This window comes from Schistocerca americana, chromosome 5, assembly GCF_021461395.2.
Source record: "Schistocerca americana isolate TAMUIC-IGC-003095 chromosome 5, iqSchAmer2.1, whole genome shotgun sequence".
Lineage (NCBI taxonomy): Eukaryota > Metazoa > Arthropoda > Insecta > Orthoptera > Acrididae > Schistocerca > Schistocerca americana.
In genome coordinates, this window is record NC_060123.1 from 88,009,456 (window position 1) to 88,031,787 (window position 22,332).

At 47.1% G+C, this 22,332-nt stretch overlaps 1 protein-coding gene across 1 annotated transcript in view; it reads right to left on the minus strand.

Moving 5' to 3' along the window:
* The window catches only part of LOC124616216 (pikachurin-like), a 976,895-nt gene that overhangs the window by 38,439 nt on the left and 916,124 nt on the right, over positions 1 to 22,332 (minus strand). The window contains exons 10-11 of the mRNA XM_047144519.1: positions 19,999 to 20,227; positions 3,368 to 3,609 (exon numbers count right to left, since the gene is read on the minus strand). Of these exons, the coding sequence (XP_047000475.1) occupies positions 3,368 to 3,609; positions 19,999 to 20,227 (471 nt within the window). The remainder of the gene's footprint in view (positions 1 to 3,367; positions 3,610 to 19,998; positions 20,228 to 22,332) is intronic.

Below are 22,332 nucleotides of genomic sequence, written 5' to 3' on the forward strand. Positions count from 1 at the left end.
CGAACATCAGTGGAGACCGGTTGCAGCCTTGTCTTACCCCTGAAACTACTCTGAATAATGAACTCAATTTACCGTCAACTCTAACTGCTGCCTGACTATCTATGTAAAGACTTTTAATTGCTTGCAAAAGTTTGCATCCTATTCCATAATCTCGTAGAATACGCAATAACTTTCTCCTAGGAAACCGGTCATATGCCTTTTCTAGATCTATAAAGCATAGATACAATATCATGTGTGTAATTATGAGAAAATTAGATCCATTTATTTCTGCATACTGATCAAATGATGGCTACCACAAACCGAAACTGGTAATCCTATGAAATTTTAATTGTGTTCATGAATCTTATTTGAATACTGTCATCCGTAAATATAGGCCGCCGGCACTAATAGTTTGCAAATGAGACACTGGCCGCGAAATGCCCTTCGTTGGCAGAACGAACGGGTGCCAGACTCTCTGGCGGAATGTACGTCTGTAGTGAGGCAGTGTCGTATCGAAACTTGAAACGCGTTATGCGGCGGGTCGCAACGCTTATGCTAATGCTATACGTTTTAAGCGATGTCAGCTTAATACAGTAAAAACAGTGTGCAATAACGTTTACAGGTGTTTGTAGCATCCTATAATAATTTTGAAGTTCTACAGTCCACAATGGTAGTCATGAACTGTTGTCGAGAAATGTAAAGCAGTATTTGGAAACTCCATTAACATTAACGGACTGGACTGTACCCCTGACGCAGAAACATTTAACTAACAGCATGGCTGTGTTATTTCAAATCTGTATTTCGTTGCTAGATTACAAAAATATCCGGAGTTTAAATTGTCGTTTATGAATGATTAATTATACGCCCTGGCCACAAACATGATTTTAGCTGTATAATGGAACTAATCGTTCTTAAACGAACTGATCAGCTGGTTAATTTAGCATCCCGTAGAGCGTAAAGTGCAGCGCAGCTAGCTTTCCATACGGAAAAACGAGCCACACCAAGACAGATTTCGCGCGCCGTGTCAACGACAGTGGCTGGGCACCGGAGAGGCTGGGTGTGGATTCTAGGCAATTTCCCATGCTCATTTAGGAAAATTCTGGGCCGGTCCCCACTTTCCACCTGAAAATGTACGCTATGCAATCAGATAAAACACGAGGCCACAGAATGAATTTACACGAATCACGGACAGGGGACGTACGCGACTTCCCTTCCGCTTGTAATAGATTACTGCGGCTACGGCAAGGGCATCAGGCAGCAAAGTTAAAATAACATAAATTTGACCTTGTCCTAAACGCGGTTAACGCAAACTAAAAGAAGAATAATAACTGCAATTGGTTCATTTCATTGAAAGTTTTTCAGAATATGCTGAAATGAATTTTTGAAGTCGTGGTACATCATTAGGAAATTCGTCCTACTGCATGTGTACTCACCAGTTTCAGCTGCAATCTAGGTAGTGAATGCAGCCGGTGTTCCATTGAAAGGTGAGCCACGTGCAAACTGTGTGTTTGGCTACGGTTGTACATTAAGTAACAGCAAAGCTTTCTTCTCTGAAAACGGTAAACAAACTACACTTTTTGTCTAGTTAACAGCAAAGATAATTTTGAACACGAGGAAGAACTCTTCAGGAAATGTGAAAGTCTGCTACGTGATAAAAAAATGGGTGAGAAACAATCCACAGCAGCTGTTCTCTGAAGTTATTTAGAGGATAAAAGAATACGAGAGATAAAAAAGAAATCTGAAAAATTGCGATCCACTAATAAATTTTATGTAAGTAGGTAGGCTTCCAAAACCGGTCCTAACCTGAAGACAATCCTTTCGCAAGTTTGGTGGCGCATTTATGAAACATTAATACAACCAGGTCCGCCCCGATAGCTGAGTGGTCAGCGCGGCGGTCTGTCACGCCAAGGGGCCTGGGTTCGATTCCCGGCTTGGTCGGAGATATTCTCTTCTCAGCGACTGGGTGTTGTGTTGCCCTCATTATCATTTCATTATCACTAGTGAAAGGCATCGGGAAACCACCGCTGGAATCCCTTCCCTAGACGTTCATGCGGTGGACCTCTCTGACGAGGCTTCCCCCATGACTAGACCCGCCGTAAGGCAGAACACAAACTTTAAGTCTTAATACAACCAGAAACCTGACGTTTCAAGTGTCTGTCCAGAGGAGCAACTTGTATAAAAATTATTAATTACAGACATTTAAGTAAGTTTAAATAATAACACGTTCCTGTCTCAAAATAAACAACTTTTTTTCGCTAATACGAAACACTCTTTCCGGAATAAATCTTTCACTTCTTAGCGGCAGCGGATGGTGCGCTGTATTGAAGCTTGCTGGTAGGTTTAATATGTGTGCCACACCAGCAGTAAGATTTTACGAGTTATAGTCTTTAATGCAATTAGTGAATAAGTAACACTTCATACCAATTTAAATCCGTTCTCCCCACTCATTTACCTACAAACCTCCCTCCCTCGTTATTTTGCGCGACCTGTACGCACCGTCGCTACTCTAGTACCCCGGTCCCGTGTTATTTTGTGCGAGATGTACGCACCGCCGCTATTCTAGTACGCCGGTCTCACGTTATTTTGCGTGAGCTGCGGGCGTCGTCGCTTCTCTAGTACGCTGGTCCCGCGTTATTTCCGCGAGATATACGCACCGCCGCTATTCTAGTACGCCGGTCCCACGTTATTTTGCGCGAGCTGCGGGCGTCGCCGCTACTCTAGTACGCCGGTCCCGTGTTATTTTGCGCGAGATGTACGCACCGCCGCTATTCTAGTACGCTGGTCTCACGTTGTTTTGCGTGAGCTGCGGGCGTCGTCGCTTCTCTAGTACGCTGGTCCCGCATTATTTTGCGCGAGATATACGCACCGCCGCTATTCTAGTACGCCGGTCCGGCGTTATTTTGCGCGAGATGTACGGTTGGTTGGTTGGTTGGTTGGTTGTTTCGGGGAAGGAGACCAGACAGCGAGGTCATCGGTCTCATCGGATTAGGGAAGGATGGGGAAGGAAGTTGGCCGTGCCCATTGAAAGGAACCATCCCGGCATTTGCCTGGAGCGATTTAGGGAAATCACGGAAAACCTAAATCAGGATGGCCGGACGCGGAATTGAACCGTCGTCCTCCCGAATGCGAGTCCAGTGTCTAACCACTGCGCCACCTCGCTCGGTCGAGATGTACGCACCGCCGCTATTCTAGTACGCCGGTCCCACGTTATTTTGCGCGAGCTGCGCGCGTCGTCGCTACTCTGGTACGCTGGTCCCGCGTTATTTTGCGCGAGATGTACCCCCCGCCGCTATTTTAGTACGCCGGTCCCACGTTATTTTGCGCGAGCTGCGCGCGTCGTCGCTACTCTGGTACGCTGGTTCCGCGTTATTTTGCGCGAGATACTCACCGTCGTACTGTGTCGGCGTCGCCGAAGTGCAGGTAGCTAGTGCCGGAGAAGCGCGGCGCGGGGTTGGGGTCCCGCGGACGGCAGCGGCCGGGCGAGCAGTCGCAGGTGAAGCGCTCCCTGGCGGGCACGCAGCGCGCCGCTGGGCCGCAGGGCCGCGCAGAGCAGGGGTGCGCGCAGTTGGCGACGTTGACGCCGGCCAGCGCCGCCGCCACCACCGCCAGCGGCTGGTCGTTCAGCACCACCTGCCGGGCACAGTAGGGAAGGCCTGCACTCCTCCGAGCTGAGCCGTCGTCACACGGCACCACCAAGCAGCAGCACAGTGCGACCCAACAACAGGTGTGGCTACCCCTGGGATCTCAAAGTGCACTCTCCATATTTGTAGGTTGAAAACCACTGAAATTAATGTGACAGAGACTATTTGCCCTACGTAATTAATACTGATCGAGCCGTGTACGGCTCACGTTCATGTTGTTGGTTCTTTGCCATTTTTACATCGAGTGGCGTCTTGTTTCTTCCTTACTTACTGGCATAACCAAGTTGCTGGCTTGCCTCCTTGGGTGACACTAGCAGCGCTTATCGATACTAGTACTGCCGGACTACCTTTGGTGTGACCGCTGGTGTTTCTGGGTGCGTGCTAGTGAGTCGGTTGGGACGGAGCAGCAAGCAAGCCTCTGTGGCACAAGGTGAGACCGGGGCCACTGGCGGGGTGCACACAGTGTCGGAACGTGAGGCGCTAGCTGCGAGAGCGACTAGTTCGTTGCCCACCAAACCTGGACGCTGAAGTTGAGTGACCAATTGATCTGTTATGAAACCTCAACTATTGTGAGATCTCTTCGTTCATTTGCAAGTTGTTGCCCCCTTGGCCGTTCGGGCTAGCAGCATCGTATGATGTGTTGGAGTAGGCGAAATCTTGCACCCGTCTTCCTATGTTGTCATTAATGATTAATTTTACTGTTATGTAACAGTAAAGTGCACCATCGATATTTTCTGCCCTGTGGCCGTTAACGCTCCAGCTACCTGCCCTGGTCGTTAGCGTAGCTTGTAGGCAGTGTGCCTTTTCCTCGTCGTGTTGTTGCTGTCCAGTACGGCGTGTAATTCGAGCCTTTTAATTTGTTTGGTTCACATTTGCTTAGAGTGGTTATTGTTGTCGTGGCTGTTTGTAGACGCCAGTTGCCGGAGGCGTAGTGCCATTTGTATTCTCTCCTCGGCCGATATTCGCCATCACTGTGCTGTTGGTCGGACGGAAGGGAATTGATTTAATTGTTGGTCAGTCCTTGGGACGTCCATAGTTTGGGTTGCTATCAGATTACCTAACTTCAACCCTTGGCTGCCTGTCTCACCTCACTTTACGTTTGAGCTACCTTCCCAGGCCGATCCCTGAACACTTCTCAGCATCACTTGTTCTGTGTTATGTGTGGTTCCATGTGTTATGTGTGGCCTTCAGCCGAGGATTTGCGTGAACACCTTAATAAGGTCTTCAGCCATCTCTATTCTCTAAAGGAAAATTTTTTATAAGAAGCAAGGAGGTTATTCTAAATTATTTATCTGACTTGTTGTTCAGACCTTCAGCCGTTGTTTCAGATTTGTTTGTGGCATTCAGCGGTGCAATTAGTTAATCAGGTTTTGGCCATTCTGTTGTAACTTTAAAAAGAAATTTTCTTGCTAAGAAAAATTGTTTATTAATGTGCCTTAATTATAATTGTGCTTCAGAGATGTAGTGTAGATCTTCAGCTGTTAACTGTTTTCACTGCATGTTTTTTTTTAATTTTTTTAAATTTTACCTTCTATTTTTAATTGGTTTTGATTTCTAAGCCAGGTCTTCAGCCGTTCTTGTGTTTGCTGTGTGGTTTTTGGCCATCAGCCCAGAAAGCATCTCAAGTTTTCTTCAACTAGGCCTTCAGACGTATTGTTTAGTGTGATATTTTAAGCCAAAGTGTAAATAGGTGGTACTTAGAAAAATAAAGTTGCGTGTTTGATTGTGCAACTCACAGTAACTGTTTACGGCTACATTCACATCTTAACCTTATCCTGTGCGCTCTCTGACAACCTACCAATCAGGTTTCACTGATCGATTCGTGAAGTATTTTCTGTTTTGCAAGTTATCTTTGCTGTCAACGTCAACACTTAAATAACGAGACCGGCGACAAACTCACTCGGGTACTGGCCCAGAGCCATAGACGCCATATATACTTAATTATCTGTTGTACAATGATATAATTTTGCAGGTACGTTCAGTAGAATGAGGGGCTGTTAACAGGTAACAACACATTTTTTTCTGAAAACAGGTTGGTTTTATTCATGATTCCAAAATACTACATTATTCCCCACTCCTTTTGCTACAAAACCCTATTTTTCTATATAACGCGCGCTCAGTCCGACGGCCTTATGCCACCTCTTAGAGTGTCTGTATTCTCACGTGGTATTACTTCACACTTCGACGTCCGACCAACATCTTGCTCCATTCATTAGCTTCCTCACTATCCACGTACTGTTTCTTGTGGAGCGCATCCTGGAATGGGCCAAACCGACGGAAGTCGGAAGGTGTGCGATCTGGGTTGTAGGGTTCATTAGAAAAAATACGCCGAACAAGTTCTGTGGACTCCTCTCGGGTCCGCAGACGTCTGCGAAATGTTGCTTTGTCATGGGGAAGTAGAAGTTGGCTTACACTTTTGTGATGACGTACACGCTGAAATAGTTTCTTCAATTTCCTGACGGCAGTGCAACACATTTCGGAGCTGATCGTTACTGCATAAAGGAGGACAACCCCTTCAGAGTCCGAGCAGACGTCGCCTTGACTTCACCGGCAGTGTGTGTGGCTTTGAACCTTTTCTTTGGAAGAGACTGGTATGGCTTTACTTCTTGGATTGCCGTTGCTTTCGGTTTGAAGTGATGAACCCATGTGTAATTGCCTGTAACCCTTTTCGACAAAAAATGTCACGGTCAGCCTCGCAACACGCAAGCAATTCCGCACGGACGGTCCTATATTGCTCTTTTTGGTCTTCTGTTGGGTGGAGATGAACTCAGGGGGCTCACAGCTTTGAATACCGCAACTGGTGAAAGAGACTGCCAGCACTCCCAAAAAAGACGTCCAGTTGAGCAGCGAGGTGTTTGACTGCGATCCATCGATCACCTCGAATGAGAGCGTCCGCACGTTACAGCGTTGCAGGAGTCGCAGCTCCGTGCAGCCGGCCGGCATGCAAGAGACTGGACACGTTTACGCGACCTTGTTGCGATGATGACAGACGCCGCGCCCAACACCTCAAGGTGCTGTTCACTGCCAGGACGCTGAAGACATTCTCCAAGCTCCTGTGAATATCTGTGATGCTCTGGTTTTGCGCCATAGGAAATCAGTGACATCTCTCTGCTTGGAACGCACCTATGTTACAGACGTCATTTTGAAGGATACGTATAGCGGCGCTACCTATCAGAAATTCTTGAAGCTACGGGGGGGGGGGGGGGGGGGGGGGGTAAAGCGGGACTATTCCACCATGTGCCATAACAAATTACACATTTTTCTAACAGAAACTGGCTGAGGAAAAGAAGGATTCATTTAGTTGCTGAACGGCCCTAGTGTACGTGGATACTGTCGGGAAATTTGTTGCGAACAGAGTAAAGCAATAACGTATATCTTCATGCCCCAGAGGGTTCCGCCTCGAAAGTGTTAAATTACGTCGTATTTCGTTACTGAATTTATTACTGCAAATACAAAATATACACTATGTGGTCAAAAGTATCCGTATACGCCCAAAAACATACTTTTTCATATCATGTGCATTGTGCTGCCACCTACTGCCAAGCACCCCATATCAGGGACTTCAATCGCAATTAGACATCGTGAGAGACCAGTATGGGGCTCTCCGTGGAACTCACAGACTTCGAACGTGGTCAGGTGATGGGGTGTCACTTATGTCGTACGTCTGTACGCGAGATTTTCACACTCCTAAACATCCCTAGGTCCACTGTTTCCAATGTGATAGTGAAGTGGAAACGTGAAGGGACACGTGCAGCTCAAAAGCGTACTGGCCGACCTCTTCTGTGGACTGACAGAGACCACCGACAGCTGAAGAGGGTCGCAATGTGTAATAGGCAAACATCTATCTAGACCAGGAATTCCAAACTGTATCAGGATCCACTGCAAGTGCTTCGACAGTTAGGCGGGGGGTGAGAAAACTATGATTTCATGGTCGAGCGGCTGGTCATAAGCCACACATCACGTCCGTAAATGCCAAACGGCGCCACGCTTGGTGTAGGGAGTGTAAACATTGGACGATTGAACAAGGGAAAAATGTTGTGTGGAGTGACGAATCACGGTACACAACGTGGCGGGCAATCCGATGGCAGCGTGTGGGTATTGCGAACACCTGGTGAACGTCTTCTGCCAACGTGTGTAGTGCCAACAGTAAAATTCGGAGGTGGTGGTGTTATAGTGTGGTCGTGTTTTTCATGGAGGGGGCTTGCACTTGTTGTTTTGAGTGGTTGTTGTTTTGAGTGGCACTATTACAGCCCAGGCCTACATTGATGTTTTAAGCACCTCCTCGTTTCCCACTATTGAAGAGCAATTCTGGGATGGCGATTGCATCTTTCAACACGATCGAGCACCTGTTCATAATGCACGGCCTGTGGCGGAGTGGTTACACGACAAACATCCCTGTAATGGGCTGGCCTGCACAGAGTCCAGACCTGAATCCTATAGAACACCTTTTGGATGTTTTGGAACGCCGACTTCGTGCCAGGCCTCGCCGACCGACAGCGATACCTCTCCTTAGGGCAGCACTCCGTGAATAACGAGCTGTCATTCCCCGAGAAACCTTCCAGCACCTGATTGAACATGTGCCTGCGAAATTGGAAGCCGCCAACAAGGCTAAGGATGCGCCAACACCATACTGAATTCCAGCAATACCGATGGAGGGCACCACGAACTTGTAAGTCATTTTCAGCCAGGTGTCTGGATACTTTTGATGACATAGTGTAAACAGCTGAATGTAAAAGATTTTACTTTTAAATGTATTCTTTTTGTTGTACTTATGTGTAACGTTATTGCACTAAATTTTCTGGCTTACGAAAGGAACTACTATGAGCGTTTCGTCGTAATTCATATATATGTTCCATAAATGAAAGAGAAAACAGTTGAGAGAGAGGAAAGATGGTTTGACACAATGACAGTAAATTAGAAGTGGAATGTTTCACGCAACGGCGAAAGAAGAAGCACGTTGAAGCAGTATTTAGACTGACGTGGGCATAGAATAGACAAGAAAAAGAAGAGTAACAAGAAGGAGTGAAGCAAAGCTGTTTCTGAACATCTCTTAGCTTTATTGAGTGTATTGTCACAGACATTAACGGTGTCATGTTGGTACTGGGCAGCGAACAGTAAACTGAAACGTTGTGAGTTTGAAAGTTATTCAAATACGGTGCTGATATGTCAAGGAAGCAGATAAGCCGTTTGGCAGTCGGAAGAAGGAGCCGAATTAATTTTCCGGTGAAGATTTGCAAGAGAAAAGTGACAAACAGAATAGTTCAAGAGTTGTTTAATTGTGGGCGTCGGATTTGTCACTTTTACAAAACTGGTTACCTAATCGGACTCTGATTCAAACGTGGTGAGCAGGAGAGGTGAACGACCTGTGTTTACGAGTGTGATGATAGGAGAATTTTATTAATCAGCGAACCGGAAGGCGTATTTGCTCAGGTTAGTGCAGACGGACTACGGATAACGAGTAAAATGTGTTTTGTGAAAAGACGAATGTTACGTTGACTCTCCTATTCGTCAGGTAGCTTAGAACTGCTTTAATTATGTTGAAGGCATAGTACTTATATGAAGAAGTTTTAAGTAAACTTCTACGCAGGAATGTGGGTTTCCATTGTTCCGATAACAGTAGCGTTTCTCAGTTTTAGTCCGAAAAAGTAAATAATATATCACAAATAAAATGGTGCAAATTACCAATGACGTCGTAGCAACCTTCATTATTTCCTCCCATTCCGCAAGCCGAGAGCTCGCAAGAACAGTACCTTTTATTGACATATCTGCGGAGAGAGTGCAGTTCACATCTGGACAAGGAAACACGAAGTGAAAATTTCTGTGGACGTTCTTGTCAATGATTGTCATTGGGTTGCGGTTTTTTTTTTTCGTGTTGATGTCAACAGTGCAACCGGATGAATCGATTAAAAATGAAACTGCCTTTCATTCATTATAAACTGCCAACCGGATTTGCCTTCCTTTTACTCCCTCCTCCAACTGAGAGCCACTGACGAAGCTGAGCGGCAGACATGCCAGACAGCAAATAACAGTGAATCTTAAATTTTTGATCTATATTAAGTGCCTTCGGCATTGGCTGAACATTTTATGTGAAACTTAGGAGAGTTACCTGCAAGCTGGGAGAAAAATATGTGTCAGTCACGGTGACGAAAGGTGGCATTGAAAAGAAGTCACCCATCGTCTGTTTACAAGTCCATAAAACTAATGGATGAAATTTTCATATTTAGGGTGGTTGAATACAGTGATGGGATTTGTAAGATAATAAATAAATGGAAGAGGAAAATGGAATGGAATGCTTTCGGTTAAATAAGTCTGGCTTTGAAAGCTTAGCTCACGATGTCTCTTAAAAGACATGCTTGGAATCAGTTTGTGTAATCAGTTTTGAATTACTGCAGCTTATCACGATAGTCGCTCATTGAGCAACGGAGAGACGCACAGATGCGCACTGGGACGGCCAGGATGACAAATAAATTGATTTGAGAGGAGACTAGAGTGGAACAGGCACACTATTTAGTCAAAAGTATCCAAAAATTTATTAGCGAATACTAATGTGGCGGGTGTCCACCCTTGGTCTTGCACTGTGGTGGAGACACTTTCAGTTATGTGTCTGAATTTCTGTGAAGGAATGGCAATCCGTTCTTTCTCAAGAACCGAAACAGAGAATTGGACGCTGAGGTCTGGAGCGAAATCGACTTTCTAACTCAAAACGAAGTTGTTCCTTTGCGTGCAGCTGGGTACTTTGGGCATGCCAGTCCATTTAAGGCATTTTATTGTTGAAAACCATTTTCTCACAGGTACTGCTTTCTGACATGGTGCATTGTCATTCTGATAGAATCACCGTCTCTCAGCTGTTCCTCTACTGCGCACAGTACGCAGTGCTGTAAAATCTTTTCGTATTCTTCCGCATTTTATAGTTTGCTTAAGCGCAATAAGGGGTCCACGCCCTGACAGTGACAAACACCCCATTCCGTAATACCACCTCCTCCATACTTCTTTGTTGGACTACACACGGAGGCAAATAACGTTGTCCAGGCTGTCGTCAAACTCAGACCCATGCATCGTATTGGCACAGGTTGTAGTCTGGTTAATCACTCCAAACTACTCGTTTTCAGTCATTCATTGACCAATGGCACCACTCTTCACACCGCCTCAAGGTTTCGCTTAGCATCGACTACAGAAATCGGTGGCTTATGAGATACTGCTCGACAACTGTATCCAATTATTTTTAATATACTATCTGGCCTTCTCGAGCTAGCTTTATCGTGTTAGATGAGAAATGAACTTTGGGGAAAGGAGAGTATCAAAATACTATCTCTTCACATTTATGTAATCTCTGTATCTTCGTTCTTCTCACTGGCCCACTGATGTTGAAGGGAGCCAGTAGAAGACCAACTACTGCCAATAGATTTCTCACCGGAGAGCGACATCGTCGTGGGGGTCTGGCCTTAGCTTGTCGTTACGTGCTGGCGAGGCGCATGTTTTTATATTTCCTGGTCGGTAAGGAAAGTTACTAACAGAGAAATCGGATAGAAAACGCAATATCTTGAAATTTCCAGAATTTCTGCCCAGTCTCGATGCGCCAGGCGTCTACCTCGTTGAGTTATATTACGTTACAATCGGCCTTGCGGACTCGTTCAGGTATCGCGCTGAATCGAATTCAACAGACACCAGAGTGCTCGATCTCCTGAGCTAAAATCTGATGAAAGAAGTTGTACCTTTGTTACATTGACTCGATCTTGTAATTTGAACTTCGCGTAGACTTTGGTTTAGCTTGTTGGAACTTTTCTTGTAGCTTGTAGTGCCTTGTCGCCCAGTTCCTCGGTTCAGCGCGATTGTGTACTGTCAGATGCTGAGGAGAACGGGTGCGACACGAGCGCCGCAAGACTTACGGTGTGCACTGTGACGCGCTCTCCAACACAACATTGCACGCCATTCTAAAGGTCTTAGTTTTACTATTCTTCCTTTCTTCCTAGGCTACAGTCTGTTTACTTCACTACCTCTCAGTCTACCCTGAGGTTATCGCTCTGTCTTTTCTTTGTTCCACCAATATTTCTTCTACCAACTTTTGATTTACGTATTTCTTTTGATTTTTCTAAATCTTCCTTTCATCCATCCTGTGTATGTGTTCCTCCCATTCATGCTTTCTTATATAAGTACCCACTCATTAAGGGAGTCCACTTTACATCATTTTCTAATGCTTTCGCTTCTGTCTTAACCTCTCACTGTGTTTTCCGAAAGTCTCTTTGTTTCTGATGTCTCCGATCAAGTCTCAGACGAGTATGTCGTAATTGGTCTCAGTACTGTATTCTACACCCATCCCTTTGCATCTTTTCCTTTGCGCTTCCAAATAGTATCGTTGAAACACATATAATTTATAAATAATAGATTTCAGCTATCAGTCGTTCTTTTCAAATTTAGTTGGCAGATCTAGATTTCAGCTAGAAACTAGCCATCCTCAATGCACTATCATTTTTGATCAATGCATGTAATGCCTGTTGGACGGGCTTCATTCACAGTTCATTGGATACTTACTGAACTGTGAATGAAGCCCGACCAACAGGAATTACATGCATTGATCCAAGATTATAGTGCACTGATAATGGCTAGTTTCTAACGGAAATCTAGATCTGCCAATAAAATTTGAAAAGGACGACTGATAGCTGAAATCTATAATTTACAAGTCAATAACAGTCGTTGCGTGCAACAGCCTCTCAATGGAGGGTAACCTATGAATTTGTTTGCTTTTGCTACTTGTTCTCTAACTCCCTTTTCGACATTTCCACTGCTGGACAGTTCTAAAAGTAGTTCCACAAATAACATTAAGTCAACATTGTCTGACTGACCCAGTGACGTTCCAGACACACAAATACATTAAATCATAAGATATTTTCAGCATACTGATATAATAACGATGAAATTCTTAATTCTTGTGACCATTGCCTCATTAAATAACTCACTAACAACAGTACTACTAATAAACAGAAAATCGGTAAACAGAAACGGTGCACAACGAAACGAGGCAGGAAGGCTGACAAAGGACTGCATCAGTGATACAAATTTGTTGCTAATGATGAACAGCAGGGACTAGTGGCAGGTGAAAGGAACGACTTTTCCCCATCGTCTACAGACGTTAAAGTAACCTCTGGCGTGCCACAGGGGAGTGTTATGGGACCATTGCTTTTCACGATATATACACTCCTGGAAATGGAAAAAAGAACACATTGACACCGTTTTCAAATAACTTCCGGGAATTCAGCCAGGTAACACTTTCAGCGACCGCCGATATTTCGGCGGGAGAACACCCCGCCATTTTCAAGGCAAACTGCAACGGACAGGCGACGTACATGCAAATTTAATACCTATAGTGAGTAACATCGGCGCCCCGACATATCGTGTTTCCAAGCATCTTGCATCTCTGTTGAGTCCACAAGTAGGACGGTGTGAACATCATATCAGGAATTCAGCTGATTTTTTACGTCGTTTGGAGGGACTGAGGCTGAATGACTCTGATATTTTAGTGAGTTTCGATGTGGTCTCTCTCTTCACTCGTGTTCCTCTGTCTGATTCGTTGCGGTTAATTGAAGCCAGGTTTGGTGCTGATTTAACTAATCTCTTTAGGCATGTGTTGACATCCACTTACTTTTTATTTAATGACCAGTATTACGAGCAGACAGATGGAGTTGCGATGGGTAGTCCGTTGTCTCCTGTGATCGCAAATTTGTTTATGGAAGACTTCGAGGAACGTGCATTGGAGTCGGCGCCTTTAAAACCCGCCTGTTTCTATAGATACGTTGACGATACCTTCGTTGTTTGGCCTCACGGTAGGGAGAATTTGAATGTCTTTCTAGAACATCTGAACTCGATCCACCCGAACATTCGTTTTACGATGGAGGTGGAAAAGGATGGTTGCCTTCCCTTTCTCGACGTGTTGGTTAGGAGGAAGGATGATGGATCATTGGGACATGCAGTCTACAGGAAACGTACTCACACCGACTTGTACTTACAAGCTAATAGTTGTCACCATTCGGCTCAGCGTGAAGGGGTACTTCGTACCTTGGTACACAGGGCACATATCGTTTCTGACGCTGAGACTTTGCCAGCTGAGCTGTCCCATCTTGAAGTTACATTTCGTCAAAATGGTTACAGTGATAGACAGATTGAACGTGCGTTGCGCTATCGACCAACTGTACATCAGGTGATTGATGATAATTCTGAGTCAACACCTAAGTCTACTGCCTTCTTGCCTTACGTAGGAAACACGTCCAATAAGATCGGTCGTATTTTACGGAAATACGATGTGAAATGTGTTTTCCGACCTCCATCTAAAATTAGAGCACTTTTGAGTTCCGTTAAGGATGATCTTGGACTGCGTAAGGCGGGTGTATATCGTGTCCCTTGTAGCTGCGGCATGGCATATATTGGTCAAACTATCAGGACCGTGGAGGACAGATGTACTGAGCATAAACGGCACACACGATTACAGCAGCCAAATAGATCTGCTATTGCCGAACATTGCTTGGATACTGGTCACTCCATGTTATATAATAACACCGAGATATTGGCATGCACGTCCAGCTATTGGGACAGTGTGATTCGGGAGGCAGTTGAGATTAAATTAGCGAGCAACCTTGTTAACAGGGATGGAGGTTTCTGTTTAAACTCTGTTTGGAATCCGGCTCTCTCCCTTGTCAAGAAACAGAGGGACAGACTCAATGCTACCTCACCTGCGAATTCATAGTCTCACTATCGATAGCTCTGACTTTGGCCATCTTTGGTGGCACTAGTGTTCAGTGTGTGTGTGTTATCTTTCCTGCTTGGGTCCGAGAACCGAGGTATTAAATTTGCATGTACGTCGCCTGTCCGTTGCAGTTTGCCTTGAAAATGGCGGGGTGTTCTCCCGCCGAAATATCGGCGGTCGCTGAAAGTGTTACCTGGCTGAATTCGCGGAAGTTATTTGGAAGTTGTATACGCCAGGAGAAACTCAGGTCTCACATTGACACCGGTGTGTCAGACCCACCATACTTGCTCCGGACACTGCGAGAGGGCTGTACAAGCAATGATCACACACACGGCACAGCGGACACACCAGGAACCGCGGTGTTGGCCGTCGAATGGCGCTAGCTGCGCAGCATTTGTGCACCGCCGCCGTCAGTGTCAGCCAGTTTGCCGTGGCATACGGAGCTCCACCGCAGTCTTTAACACTGGTAGCATGCCGCGACAGCGTGGACGTGAACCGTATGTGCAGTTGACGGACTTTGAGCGAGGGCGTATAGTGGGCATGCGGGAGGCCGGGTGGACGTACCGCCAAATTGCTCAACACGTGGGGCGTGAGGTCTCCACAGTACATCGATGTTGTCGCCAGTGGTCGGCGGAAGGTGCACGTGCCCGTCGACCTGGGACCGGACCCCAGCGACGCACGGATGCACGCCAACACCGTAGGATCCTACGCAGTGCCGTAGGGGACCGCACCGCCACTTCCCAGCAAATTAGGGACACTGTTGCTCCTGGGGTATCGGCGAGGACCATTCGCAACCGTCTCCATGAAGCTGGGCTACGGTCCCGCACACCGTTAGGCCGTCTTCCGCTCACGCCCCAACATCGTGCAGCCCGCCTCCAGTGGTGCCGCGACAGGCGTGAATGGAGGGACGAATGGAGACGTGTCGTCTTCAGCGATGAGAGTCGCTTCTGCCTTGGTGCCAATGATGGTCGTATGCGTGTTTGGCGCCGTGCAGGTGAGCGCCACAATCAGGACTGCATACGACCGAGGCACACAGGGCCAACACCCGGCATCATGGTGTGGGGAGCGATCTCCTACACTGGCCGTACACCACTGGTGATCGTCGAGGGGACACTGAATAGTGCACGGTACATCCAAATCGTCATCGAACCCATCGTTCTACCATTCCTAGACCGGCAAGGGAACTTGCTGTTCCAACAGGACAATGCACGTCCGCATGTATCCCGTGCCACCCAACGTGCTCTAGAAGGTGTAAGTCAACTACCCTGGCCAGCAAGATCTCCGGATCTGTCCCCCATTGAGCATGTTTGGGACTGGATGAAGCGTCGTCTCACGCGGTCTGCACGTCCAGCACGAACGCTGGTCCAACTGAGGCGCCAGGTGGAAATGGCATGGCAAGCCGTTCCACAGGACTACATCCAGCATCTCTACGATCGTCTCCATGGGAGAATAGCAGCCTGCATTGCTGCGAAAGGTGGATATACACTGTACTAGTGCCGACATTGTGCATGCTCTGTTGCCTGTGTCTATGTGCCTGTGGTTCTGTCAGTGTGATCATGTGATGTATCTGACCCCAGGAATGTGTCAATAAAGATTCCCCTTCCTGGGACAATGAATTCTCGGTGTTCTTATCTCAATTTCCAGGAGTGTATATATGTCTTAGTAGATAGTGTCGTAAGTTCCATGCGGCTTTTCGCGGATGATGCTGTAGTATACAGAGAAGTTGCAGCACTGGAAAATTGCAGCGAAATGCAGGAACATTTGCAGCGGATAGGCACTTGGTGCAGGGAGTGGCAACTGACCCTTAACGTAGACAAATGTAATGGTTGGCTCTGAGCACTATGGGACTCAACTGCTGAGGTCATTAGTCCCCTAGAACTTAGAACTAGTTAAATCTAACTAACCGAAGGACATCACAAACATCCATGCCCGAGGCAGGATTCGAACGTGCGACCGTAGCGGTCTTGCGGTTCCAGACTGCAGCGCCTTTAACCGCACGGCCACTTCGGCCGGCCAAATGTAATGTATTGCGAATACATTGAAATAAGGATCCTTTATTGTATGATTATATGATAGCGGAACAAACACTGGTAGCAGTTACGTCTGTAAAATATCTGGGAGTATGCGTGCGGAACGATTTGAAGTGGAATGATCATACACTCCTGGAAATTGAAATAAGAACACCGTGAATTCATTGTCCCAGGAAGGGGAAACTTTATTGACACATTCCTGGGGTCAGATACATCACATGATCACACTGACAGACCCACTGGCACATAGACACAGGCAACAGAGCATGCACAATGTCGGCACTAGTACAGTGTATATCCACCTTTCGCAGCAATGCAGGCTGCTATTCTCCCGTGGAGACGATCGTAGAGATGCTGGATGTAGTCCTGTGGAACGGCTTGCCATGCCATTTCCACCTGGCGCCTCAGTTGGACCAGCGTTCGTGCTGGACGTGCAGACCGCGTGAGACGACGCTTCATCCAGTCCCAAACATGCTCAATGGGGGACAGATCCGGAGATCTTGCTGGCCAGGGTAGTTGACTTACACCTTCTAGAGCACGTTGGGTGGCACGTGATACATGCGGACGTGCATTGTCCTGTTGGAACAGCAAGTTCCCTTGCCGGTCTAGGAATGGTAGAACGATGGGTTCGATGACGGTTTGGATGTACCGTGCACTATTCAGTGTCCCCTCGACGATCACCAGTGGTGTACGGCCAGTGTAGGAGATCGCTCCCCACACCATGATGCCGGGTGTTGGCCCTGTGTGCCTCGGTCGTATGCAGTCCTGATTGTGGGGCTCACCTGCACGGCGCCAAACACGCATACGACCATCATTGGCACCAAGGCAGAAGCGACTCTCATCGCTGAAGACGACACGTCTCCATTCGTCCCTCCATTCACGCCTGTCGCGACACCACTGGAGGCGGGTTGCACGATGTTGGGGCGTGAGCGGAAGACGGCCTAACGGTGTGCGGGACCGTAGCCCAGCTTCATGGAGACGGTTGCGAATGGTCCTCGCCGATACCCCAGGAGCAACAGTGTCCCTAATTTGCTGGGAAGTGGCGGTGCGGTCCCCTACGGCACTGCGTAGGATCCTACGGTGTTGGCGTGCATCCGTGCGTCGCTGGGGTCCGGTCCCAGGTCGACGGGCACGTGCACCTTCCGCCGACCACTGGCGACAACATCGATGTACTGTGGAGACCTCACGCCCCACGTGTTGAGCAATTCGGCGGTACGTCCACCCGGCCTCCCGCATGCCCACTATACGCCCTCGCTCAAAGTCCGTCAACTGCACATACGGTTCACGTCCACGCTGTCGCGGTATGCTACCAGTGTTAAAGACTGCGATGGAGCTCCGTATGCCATGGCAAACTGGCTGACACTGACGGCGGCGGTGCACAAATGCTGCGCAGCTAGCGCCATTCGACGGCCAACACCGCGGATCCTGGTGTGTCCGCTGTGCCGTGCGTGTGATCATTGCTTGTACAGCCCTCTCGCAGTGTCCGGAGCAAGTATGGTGGGTCTGACACACCTGTGTCAATGTGTTCTTTTTTCCATTTCCAGGAGTGTATAAATTTAGTTCTTGGTTAGGCGGGTGCCAGATTGAGATTCATTGGGAGAGTCCTTAGAAAATGCAGTCCACCAACAAAGGTGGTGACCTACAAAACACTCGTTCGACCTGTACTTGAGCATTGCTCATAGGTGTGGGATCCGTACCAGGTCGGGTTGACAGAGCAGATAGAGAAGATAGAAAGAAGAGCGGCGCGGTTCGTCACAAGGTTATTTGGTAAGCGTGATAGCGTTACGGAGATATTTAGCAAACTCAAGTGGCAGACTCTGCAAAACAGGCGCTCTGCATCGCGGTGTACCTTGCTGTCCAGGTTTCGAGAGGGTGCGTTTCTGGATGAGGTATCGAATATATTGCTTCCCCCTACTTATACCTCCCGAGGAGATCACGAATGTTAAGTTAGGGAGATTCGAGCGCGCACGGGGGCTTTCCGGCAGTCGTTCTTCCCGCGAACCATATGCAACTGTAACAGGAAAGGGAGGTAAGGACAGTGGCACGTAAAGTGCCCTCCGCCACACACCGTTGGGTGGCTTGCGGAATATAAATGTAGATGTAGATGTGGATCACCCGGTTCGACTCGCAGGCGTACTTCAGTTCTGGCTGCCATACTCAGTGTTCACTTTATTGAGTGTCCTATTGGCCCAGGTGTTGTGAAAATTACCGAACTATCAGTTTAATAAGTCACAGCTGCAAAATACTAACGTGAATTCTTTACAGACGAATGGAAAAACTGGTAGAAGCCGACCTCGGCGGTGATCAGTTTGGATTCCGTAGAAATGTTGGAACACGTGAGGCAATAATGACCTTACGACTTATCTTAGAAGAAAGATTAAGGAAAGGCAAACTTACGTTTCTAGCATTTGTAGACTAAGAGAAAGATGTTGACAATGTTGACTGGAACACTCTTTCAAATTCTAAAGGTGGCAGGGGTAAAATACAGGGAGCGAAAGGTTATTTACAATTTTTACCGAAACCAGATGGCAGTTATGAGAGTCGAGGGGCACGAAAGGGAAGCAGTGGTTGGGAAGGAGTGGGACAGGGTTGTAGCCTCCCCCGATGTTATTCAATCTGTATATTGAGCAGGCAGTAAAGGAAACAATAGAAAAATTCGGATTAGGTATTAAAATCTATGGAGAAGAAATAAAAACTTTGAGGATCACCGATGGCATTGTAATTCTGTCAAAGACAACAAAGAACTTGGAATAGCAGTTGAACGGAATGGACAGTGTCTTGAAAGGAGGATATAAGAAGAACATCAACAAAAGCAAAACGAGGATAATGGAATGTAGTCGATATAAGGCGGGTGATGCTGAGGGAATTGGATTAGGAAATGAGATACTTAAAGTAGTAAAGGAGTTTTGCTATTTGGGGAGCAAAATAACTGATGATGATCGAAGTAGAGAGGATATAAAATGTAGACCGGCAATGGAAAGGAAAGCGTTTCTGAAGAAGAGAAATTTGTTAACATCGAGTATAGATTTAAGTATCAGGAAGTCATTTCTGAAAGTATTTGTATGGAGTGTAGCCATGTATGGAAGTGAAACATGGACGATAAATAGTTAAGACAAGAAGAGAATAGAAGCTTTCGAAATGTGGTGCTACAGAAGAATGCTGAAGATTAGATGGGTAGATCACATAACTAATGAGGAGGTATTGAACAGAATTGGGGAGAAGAGGAGTTTGTGGCACAACGTGACAAGAAGAAGGGACCGGTTGGTAGCACATGTTATGAGGCATCAGGGGATCACAAATTTAGCATTGGAGGGCAGCGTGGAGGGTAAAGATCGTGGAGTGAGACCTAGAGATGAATACACTAAGCAGATTCAAAAGGATGTTGGTTGCAGTAAGTACTGGGGGATGAAGAAGTTTGCACAGGATGGAGCAGCATGGAGAGCTGCATCAGACCAGTCTCAGGACTGAAGACCATAACAACAACAACATTGGCCCATTACGTAGAGGGTGAGACGATGTGCATTCTGGTCAATCATAGTGTCACAAATTTGTCAAAAAAATGGCATGTGCGATGTCACGTAGCGCTAGCAAGCTTTGTGGCGGCGATGCTCACCTTCTGGATGCAGCCGACGAACGAGGTGCGCACCTTGACCTTGGGCGAGACCATGTCGAAGTTGGGCACGCCGCCGATGTAGAGGTTCTGCGGCAGCGTCATCTGCGTGAAGGCGCCGGGCGCCGTGGCCTGCGTGGGCGGCCGGTCGTCCACCTGGAGCACCGCCAGCCGGCCTGTCCGCGACACCACCGCTTCGTGCCACTGGCCCAGCGACAGCGGCGCCCCGCTCCTGCCCGACACACAGTGCGCTGCTGCAGTAATGGTTAGCTAGTCACTTGACACGTTACGTAGCCAGTAAATAGCTGGCGGTGCCGCATTACCACTGCGCAACACAACTAAAGGATCACTTTTTCCAGACCCCGTACTTGTCTCCCATTCGGACGTATAAGTTTCAAATTTGGCTCTAAGTTGCCAATAATCTGTGAGGTGACAACGGCCTTGCACCTTCATGAATCCATTTAACGTGACACTTTAGGTTTAGTTGGAGTAATACTCTAAATTACGGTGTAGGAAACGGTGTAGGAAATCTATGTTTAAACGCATTGGTACGGGAGAATTCCGCGATTTTGTAATTATAAGATTTTGCGGAAAGGCAGTACGCGAGACAGAGCTCGGCTACTTCCCCGCCTAGCCCCCGAAGGCCACGGCCTGACGGTATGAATGGTGAACTTGGGGATTTCTGTAATCCGTTTAGAGAGGCCACAGCAGTCGCCAACCTCTGAAGGACGTACGGTTGCAGGTGTTCAAGTGTTTACCAAAACAGAGCAGTGGATAGCTGAACAGCCTTTCCTGTGCGTGCTCTCGCCTATGTCCCACTAATTTTACGTCTTCGAGTAACTCGAGTGGGGCAGGCCAGGAGTTCCAAACAACAAACTTTCAATGCAAGAATCTGTGTTCGCTATGACGGGGAATCTTGCCGGGAAAATCTCGAGTGGTCTCTTGGGAGAAAACTTCCAGTAAAGGTTTATTGCCCGCAGCTGTGGTTCTTCACAGCCATGGAGGGGGGAGTTTACTTGTGAAATTTAGTAGAAATAAAAGAATGGTGGAAAAGAGTTATGTTTCCAGGCCGTGCATTGGTCAGCACTGGCAAACTGGGTATTTTGACAGCTTCTAGTGATGTGATTCGCTCCGTAAAAGTAGAGGGGAGAAAACAGAGGTGAAGAGCGATTTTGCTGGAGTCTCGGTAAGGGTCTTCGGTTCTGAGCTCTCGTACTGAGAGGAGGTTAGCCAAGTCGTGTCCCATCTTGGTCTTTCGTTCTGTGTACGTTAGCCAAGCCAGCTCTTTGCTGCCGGGAAGATCGTTGCAAATAGAGAAGTTTATGGACAGCGGTCTGTTGGCCGAGTAGTGTAGGAGTGCACTTTCCGAGACGCCACACGCCATTCACACAGCCGCATCGTCGCCGTCGGAGAGCGCCGCTGCAACAGGAACATTACGGTGAGATCGCTCCCGCTTCGGCCTGTGTTAGGAGTAACGTTAAATAGTTGGATCACGTGCAATTGCTGTTTCCACAGACGTTTCGCGATACTTTGGGATGTAGTGATTCTTCGTATTTTACGTTTTGTGTCGATGTCACACCGCTCACACTTGGCGGTCAGCCAAGTTATAAGAGATCGCGTTTTGGACCAATTTTAACACAGTTCGCTGCCAATGACAGTCAGGAGGATAATTTGTAAACTGTTCATTGTGTTTTATTCAGCACTGATCTGAAGGTTATAATAAAAGTATTGTGGTTCAGTAGAGCCTTTACTTTCAGTAGTTGATCCGGAATTCAGCGTTTCGCTTTATTTTATTTTTGTGTATGTGTTTGATGTCACTGAACGCCTTATGTGTTCGTGATCGTTCATGTTTGGAAGTAAAACCAGGTGTGATTCATCGTCAACGCTACCACCGCAGATTAATTAGGGTGACAGGGCCACATTTAAATCTAGCGTTATCCATTTTTGCGTACAGTTCCACTCCCAGTTTCTCTGTAAGTTGTTTGTCAGGGGCGAACACACGCAAAAAGCGGACAAGCAATGAGTGGGGTGTTACAAATCTTCCTCTGTAATATACTTATATGGATATGGTGTCTGTTCTTTCGGACATGTCTGAAAGAACAGGCACCATATCCAAATAAGTATATAGTTCTGGCAATACCGACCATGACCTTCCTCTTCTGTGCGGATGCACACATATTACCCCAACTCTTACGGGACTTGGTAAGAAAGTCTTCCACGAGTAATGAGTGTGCTGGGTAGGGACACTACGAATGTAGTGTGTGGACATACAAGGTGAGAATGTGGGTCTCGCGGGAGGCGTGCGCGAGATAGTCCCTGCGGTCGCACTATCCTCTG